At 43.4% G+C, this 7,500-nt stretch overlaps 2 protein-coding genes across 3 annotated transcripts in view; one reads left to right on the top strand and one right to left on the bottom strand.

The window, feature by feature from the left end:
- Positions 1–6,500, bottom strand: part of LOC121844249 (C-type lectin domain family 4 member F-like) — an 11,793-nt gene extending 5,293 nt beyond the window's left edge. Inside the window, exons 1-3 of one of the 2 annotated variants that reach the window (XM_042314151.1) lie at positions 5,926–6,500; positions 3,562–3,775; positions 866–993 (exon numbers count right to left, since the gene is read on the bottom strand). In XM_042314151.1, the coding sequence (XP_042170085.1) occupies positions 866–993; positions 3,562–3,775; positions 5,926–6,030 (447 nt within the window). In that variant the 5' untranslated portion in view covers positions 6,031–6,500. Of the gene's footprint in view, positions 1–865; positions 994–3,561; positions 3,776–4,032; positions 4,784–5,925 lie in introns of those variants that run through there. The other variant, XM_042314150.1, reaches the window with a different exon arrangement.
- The window catches only part of LOC112217226 (mast/stem cell growth factor receptor kita-like), a 64,630-nt gene that overhangs the window by 32,702 nt on the left and 24,428 nt on the right, over positions 1–7,500 (top strand). The window lies entirely within an intron of this gene.

A 7,500-nucleotide genomic window follows, 5' to 3' on the forward strand; every position in this document is an offset into this window, starting at 1 on the left:
ACAAACACACACACAGGCAAAACACACACACACACACACAGGCAAAACACACACACACACACAGGCACACAACAAACACACACACACACACAGGCAAAACACACACACACACACACAGGCAAAAACACACACACACACACACACACACAGGCAAAACACACACACAGGCAAAACACACACACAGGCAAAAAACACACACACACACACAGGCAAAACACACACACACACAGGCAAAAAACACACAAAACACACACACACACACACACACAGGCAAAACACACACACACACACACACAGGCAAAAACACACACACACACAGGCAAAAACACACACACAGGCAAAACACACACACACACACACAGGCAAAAAACACACACACACACACACACAGGCAAACACAGGCACACACACACACACACAGGCAAAACACACACACACACACACACAGGCAAAACACACACACACACACACACAGGCAAAAACACACACACACACAGGCAAAACACACACACACACACACAGGCAAAAAAACACACACAGGCACACACACACAGGCAAAACACACACACACAGGCAAAACACACACACACAGGCAAAACACACACACACAGGCAAAAACACACACACACAGGCAAAACACACACACACACACACAGAAAACACACACACACACACACACAGGCAAAACAACACACACACACACACAGGCAAAACACACACACACACACACACACAGGCAAAACACACACACACACACAGGCAAAACACACACACACACACAGGCAAAACACACACACACACAGGCAAAACACACACACACAGGCAAAACACACACACACACAGGCAAAACACACTCCGTACACACCTCTTCGTCTTTGCTGTTTATGGTCACCAGGTCCAATCCCTTTCGTTGGCAGTAAGGTCTGCTCTCACCCCAGGACTTGGTCTCAGTAGAGATGTAGTACAAACTGGAGTTGATATACCTCCACCCTTCTGGAGACAGATTACATACAGAGTAGAGAGTAGGAGATTAGATAGAGATGTAGTACAAACTGGAGTTGATATACCTCCACCCTTCTGGAGACAGATTACATACAGAGTAGAGAGTAGAAGATAGCGAGATTAGAGAGCAGCAGATTACATAGAGGGCAGAAGGTTAGATTTAGAGAGTGGGAGATTAGAGGGCAGAAGGTTAGATTTAGAGAGTGGGAGATTAGAGGGCAGAAGGTTAGATTTAGAGAGCAGAAGGTTAGATTTAGAGAGTGGGAGTTTAGAGAGCAGAAGGTTAGATTTAGAGAGTGGGAGTTTAGAGAGCAGAAGGTTAGATTTAGAGAGTGGGAGATTAGATAGAGATTAGAGAGCAGAAGACTTGTCACAAATATAGCAAAACAAACATGACACTTTTTAAAAAATAAACAAGTGATCATGAAATAGAATTACTAGACTGCAGGTAACATTTTCATAAACAGTAGTCATATACTTCAAGTTTGTGTGATTATGATCATTATCTTTTTTTCTGAAATACAATACTTGGCAAACTATCGACAAAGGAGAGATGGTTTTGTGGTGGTGTGGTGGGGTGTGGTGGGGTGTGGTAGGGGGTTTAGGTGTGGTAGGAGGTTTAGGTGTGGTAGGGTGTTCTAGGGTGTTTAGGTGTGCTAGGGTGTTTAGGTGTGCTAGGAGGTTTAGGGTGTGCTAGGGTGTTTAGGTGTGGTAGGAGGTTTAGGTGTGGTTTAGGTGTGGTAGGGGTTTAGGTGTGGTAGGAGGTTTAGGTGTGGTAGAGGTTTAGGTGTGGTAGAGGTTTAGGTGTGGTAGAGGTTTAGGTGTGGTAGGAGGTTTAGGTGTGGTAGAGGTTTAGGTGTGTGGTAGGTGTGGAGGTTTAGGTGTGGTAGAGGTTTAGGTGTGGTAGGAGGTTTAGGTGTGGTAGAGGTTTAGGTGTGGTAGGAGGTTTAGGTGTGGTAGGAGGTTTAGGTGTGGTAGGAGGTTTAGGTGTGGTAGGAGGTTTAGGGTGGTAGGAGGTTTAGGTGTGGTAGGAGGTTTAGGTGTGGTAGGGGTTTAGGTGTGGTAGGGGTTTAGGTGTGGTAGGAGGTTTAGGTGTGGTAGGAGGTTTAGGTGTGGTAGGGGTTTAGGTGTGGTAGAGGGGAGGTTTAGGTGTGGTAGGAGGTTTAGGTGTGGTAGGAGGTTTAGGTGTGGTAGGTGTGGAGGTTTAGGTGTGGTAGAGGTTTAGGTGTGGTAGAGGTTTAGGTGTGGTAGAGGTTTAGGTGTGGTAGGTGGAGGTTTAGGTGTGGTAGGAGGTTTAGGTGTGGTAGGAGGTTTAGGTGTGGTAGGAGGTTTAGGTGTGGTAGGTGTGGGGGTTTAGGTGTGGTGGTTTAGGTGTGGTAGGTTTAGGTGTGGTAGGGGTTTAGGTGTGGTAGGGGTTTAGGTGTGGTGGTTTAGGTGTGGGGGTTTAGGTGTGGTAGGAGGTTTAGGTGTGGTAGGAGGTTTAGGTGTGGTAGGAGGTTTAGGTGTGGTAGGAGGTTTAGGTGTGGTAGGAGGTTTAGGTGTGGTAGGAGGTTTAGGTGTGGTAGGAGGTTTAGGTGTGGTAGGAGGTTTAGGTGTGGTAGGAGGTTTAGGTGTGGTAGGAGGTTTAGGTGTGGTAGGAGGTTTAGGTGTGGTAGGAGGTTTAGGTGTGGTAGGAGGTGTTAGGTGTGGTAGGAGGTTTAGGTGTGGTAGGAGGTTTAGGTGTGGTAGGAGGTTTAGGTGTGGTAGGGGGTTTAGGTGTGGTAGGTGTGGGGGTTTAGGTGTGGTAGGGGGTTTAGGTGTGGTAGGGGGTTTAGGTGTGGTAGGAGGTTTAGGTGTGGTAGGGGTTTAGGTGTGGTAGGGGGTTTAGGTGTGGTAGGGGGTTTAGGTGTGGTAGGAGGTTTAGGTGTGGTAGGAGGTTTAGGTGTGGTAGGAGGTTTAGGTGTGGTAGGAGGTTTAGGGGTGTGGTAGGAGGTTTAGGTGTGGTAGGAGGTTTAGGTGTGGTAGGAGGTTTAGGTGTGGTAGGAGGTTTAGGTGTGGTAGGAGGTTTAGGTGTGGTAGGAGGTTTAGGTGTGGTAGGGGGTTTAGGGTGTGGTAGGTGTGGTAGGGGTTTAGGTGTGGTAGGAGGTTTAGGTGTGGTAGGGGGTTTAGGTGTGGTAGGAGGTTTAGGTGTGGTAGGAGGTTTAGGTGTGGTAGGAGGTTTAGGTGTGGTAGGAGGTTTAGGTGTGGTAGGAGGTTTAGGTGTGGTAGGAGGTTTAGGTGTGGTAGGAGGTTTAGGTGTGGTAGGAGGTTTAGGTGTGGTAGGAGGTTTAGGTGTGGTAGGAGGTTTAGGTGTGGTAGGAGGTTTAGGTGTGGTAGGAGGTTTAGGTGTGGTAGGAGGTTTAGGTGTGGTAGGAGGTTTAGGTGTGGTAGGAGGTTTAGGTGTGGTAGGAGGTTTAGGTGTGGTAGGAGGTTTAGGTGTGGTAGGAGGTTTAGGTGTGGTAGGAGGTTTAGGTGTGGTAGGGGTTTAGGTGTGGTACTGCGAAAAAGTAAATATACAAATTCTGAAAGAGCTGAACTTACCCTGCTTTAAAATCATATTCAGAAGAACGCCGTAGTCCTCTGATTTCAGAGACTTCATCTCTTCTCTCTCTGCCGCAGAGGGTTCAATATTTGACTGCTGTCTCTGTGCAATTTGATAGTTTTTCTGGGCAAACAGACTTATGACAGCCACAGTACACCCCACTACTACCACACACAGCAGTAGTATGTAGTGTCTTCTTAAGCATTCGGGAACCTGAGGTGGACACACAAACACACAAGTGATTGTTTCAATGCATGTAGTAGTAATGTTGAAAGTTGAAGTGAATATTAAATTCAACTGTTGGAAAACAGTTTTTTGTTTCTAAGCCTTTGGGACCAAACACAATCAGGAATACAAAAACCAAACATGATGTGATTGGTTAAGTGAGTTGGGGAAATCTGACCAATTGATTTGAACATAGACTGACCAATAACTTGTTATATAAATCATACATACTAATTTGTACTAACCAATGCAATATGTATACATGTTTTCAACGGGGGAATTCGATTAAGCTGCCCCGGGTTAAACCGGGCTATGGCCCGTAAAGGTGACGGTCGAAGCCGTTGCGGGAGGCGCGTCCTGCTCAAATCGAACGGTAATCTTCGACGCTCAGTCATATTGTCAACAATGAAGCCTGGTGCAGCGTCCAAAAACACACTTAATCTATATTCCTTAATATGTGTTGAAAAATGAGCGTGCTCGATTGCTACCCCGGTGGTTGTTTCCGTTTCTAAATCCTCCATGCAACTAGCGTCCCTTATGGGAAATTTCCTTTCGTAGGACAGCCGGAGGCAAATCCATTCATATTTATGAGTTGAGGTCAGATGTGTAACGTCACACTGATGCGCTGCGGAGCCGCCTGTTTCGCTTGCTCGCGGGCATGAGCGGTAAAGCACCGAACAACTTGGGAATTCCAGCTTCAGGTTAATTAACTGGCAAATTAATCAAAAGCCTCACCAACTAGCTACCAATCTATTTCAGTTTCACAATCCAAGCATTCATAAAACGAGTCCACTAGTGGATTATTTTTACAGTTACACAAACTGGCTGTTGCTTGATAATGAGCAAGTCAACCCGAACATATCAACAATGTATAGGGCTATACCATAGTAGCCAGGAAGTCGTTTTCGGGTGAATGGGGACTGAGATGTAATTGTTAAAATGGTTTTGCCCTTCACTACAGAGAGCTATATCGGTCCACTAATACAGGACTAGTAAAGGCCCAGTGCACTACTTTTTTGGGGAAATTTTTTTTTTTTAAATTTATTAAAAATATATATTTTATTATGATTTTTCAGGTGGCGTTTCAGCACCCCTACTTCCCGCGGTTATGGGATATTCCACGTTTCAACGTGACCTTTAATTAGTGTTAGTTTAAACAGCGCTACACCGCAAATATGTGCCCCTTGTTCTATTGATTTCAGCGTGATATCGATGGAAGTGATTAACAAAAACAGTGTTGCATTGCACTAACCACGTTGGGCCACCCACTTGTGAATCTAAATGCAACACTTCAAAATGGATCTAGCCGTCTTCTCCAAATTGTCCTCTAACACATTACTCCCAGGATCCGTTTGGTTTATGGAGCTGTGTCATTTTTAATAGTGTATATTTCCTCCCTAATCAATTAGTGATTTTATTACCAGTTGACAAAACAACGGGGTTTTTTCAACAACGGGGTTTCCTTTCCATGTTGTGTGTGATCGACAAGTGAGAACCTTTCGTTGATGAAGGACAGGTGTAACTGACATACTTTTCAGTCCATGTTAGAGTTTATATGATTTAAGTACAGTTTCCTGGCAGTCCAGCATATAAGATAGTTTGTCCTGTTTTAATTGATCCTTTACAGTTGATGTTAAAAGTTTGTGTGACTGATGGATTTGAATATACCAGAAATCACCAAAACGGATTTGAATATACCAGAAATCACCAAAACGGGTTTGAATATACCAGAAATCACCAAAACGGATTTGAATATACCAGAAATCACCAAAACGGATTTGAATATACCAGAAATCACCAAAATGGGTTTTCCCGAATTATCCGTGACATTTGAGAAAGAAAGTGATAGCTGCGACCCATAGCGCTAAATCAACAGTACAAAACCAAATATATTGATCAATTTCAAGCAATTGATCAAGTGTCATCATGTTGACTATACACATACTAACATCACCAATCTGAGGTACAAAAAATGTTGGGTAATGTAGTAAGAATAACACATATACTACTGTCCCCACCATGGAAAGTAGCGTAATATACATGGATTAAATATGGCAAAATAATTCTATCTTCATTTACGATGATAGTAGAGGGTCTATAGGGTCTGTGCAGCAGGCTGAACGTTAGACGTTACTTACCTGAGAGGTGAGTTCGGTTGCACGGTGTCCGTAAGGATTCCCGGTCTCCTTCGGTGAGGCCCATTGGACCATTGCTGTAAATGGGATTATCAAACCTCTCCTCATTCATCATCCGCCGGACCAACTGCAGTCAGTTTGGTTTTGACCGCAGCAGTAGAGCGAGGGACGAGTTTCTGTCATCACGTCTGTTACGCCTCTTTATGTAGCCGTCCGATCTCTGACTAATACGACTGGCGACGCGATCACACCTACAGGGTGGGACTTTGACACATTTATTTATATAGCCCGTATGAGAAGGGCTATGGTTTACGTGAAACCGTGAACTTCAGCTTTCGTTATTAGTTAGTGTATTTGTCATATAGCCTACGCATGATGGACTACCCACAATGCATTTAAGTGAATAAAACACTACACAAATAAAAGCTCAATTGAATAAAAATAGAAAATAATTTAGCAAAACTATAATACAACAAGACGCTCAAACGAATTGAAGGAGGATATTTACACGTGCCGGGGAATTGTGGAAATAGATAAAGCCAGCGACCCGCTCTGTGTCTTTTAAACCACGTGATCTATGTGTTCCGTCTTCTATAATAGACGTATCTACAGATACATTGGGTAACCGAAAGTCTTCTATAATAGACGTATCTACAGATTCCCCCAAAAATAGATAGACAAAAAGACGAGACCTAACCAGCAAAGGCAGCATATATACAAAGCCTTACAAACGGTATTCATACCCCTTGGATTTCTTCACATTGGATTTCTTCACATTTTATGGTCTTGCAAAGTGGGATTCAAATTGATTTAATTGTACTTTTTTTTTTTTTGTCAACAATCTAAACAAAATACTCTGTAATGTCAAAGTGGGACGAATATATATATTTATTTTAGATGGATATAAATTAAATTCCTAAAATATAGTTGTTCTATAAGTATTCAGCTAAGTCAATACATGTTAGTTGGCAGTGATTACAGCTGTGCATCTTGGGTAAATCTCTAAGAGCATTCCCTGGAGTCAATACTTCTTACACAATCTTAGAAACAATCTTAGTAAATCTTGAGTCATTACAGCTGAGTCTTCTTTATCTCAGTCATTACAGCTGGGAGTCTTCTTGGGTAAATCTCTAAGAGTCAGATGTCATTACAGTCTGTAAATGCATCTTGGGTAAATCTCTAAGAGTCATTACAGCTGTTTACATCTTGGGTACATCTTCAAAGAGCTTTACACAACAGAATTGTACAATATTAGTCCGTTTTAATAGTTTTTTTTATCATTCTTTAAGCTCTGTCAAGATGTTGGGGATCACGGCTAGACAGCCGTTTTCTCGTCTTGCCATAGATTTTCAAAACTGACCACTTGACCACAAACATTCACTGTCGTCTCGGTAACCAACTCCAGTGTATATTTGGGCTTGTGTTGTAGGTTATTGTCCTGCTGAAAGGTGAATTCCTTCCCCAGGTCCCCTGTGCTTAGCTCCATCCCGTTTTTATAGGTACATTCGTGGGAAATTTCTCATGACTCAAAAAACCTCCCTAAACTCGGATGAATGTATGCACTGTTCCAACAGCCTG

Source organism: Oncorhynchus tshawytscha, unplaced genomic scaffold (genome assembly GCF_018296145.1).
Source record: "Oncorhynchus tshawytscha isolate Ot180627B unplaced genomic scaffold, Otsh_v2.0 Un_contig_2685_pilon_pilon, whole genome shotgun sequence".
Lineage (NCBI taxonomy): Eukaryota > Metazoa > Chordata > Actinopteri > Salmoniformes > Salmonidae > Oncorhynchus > Oncorhynchus tshawytscha.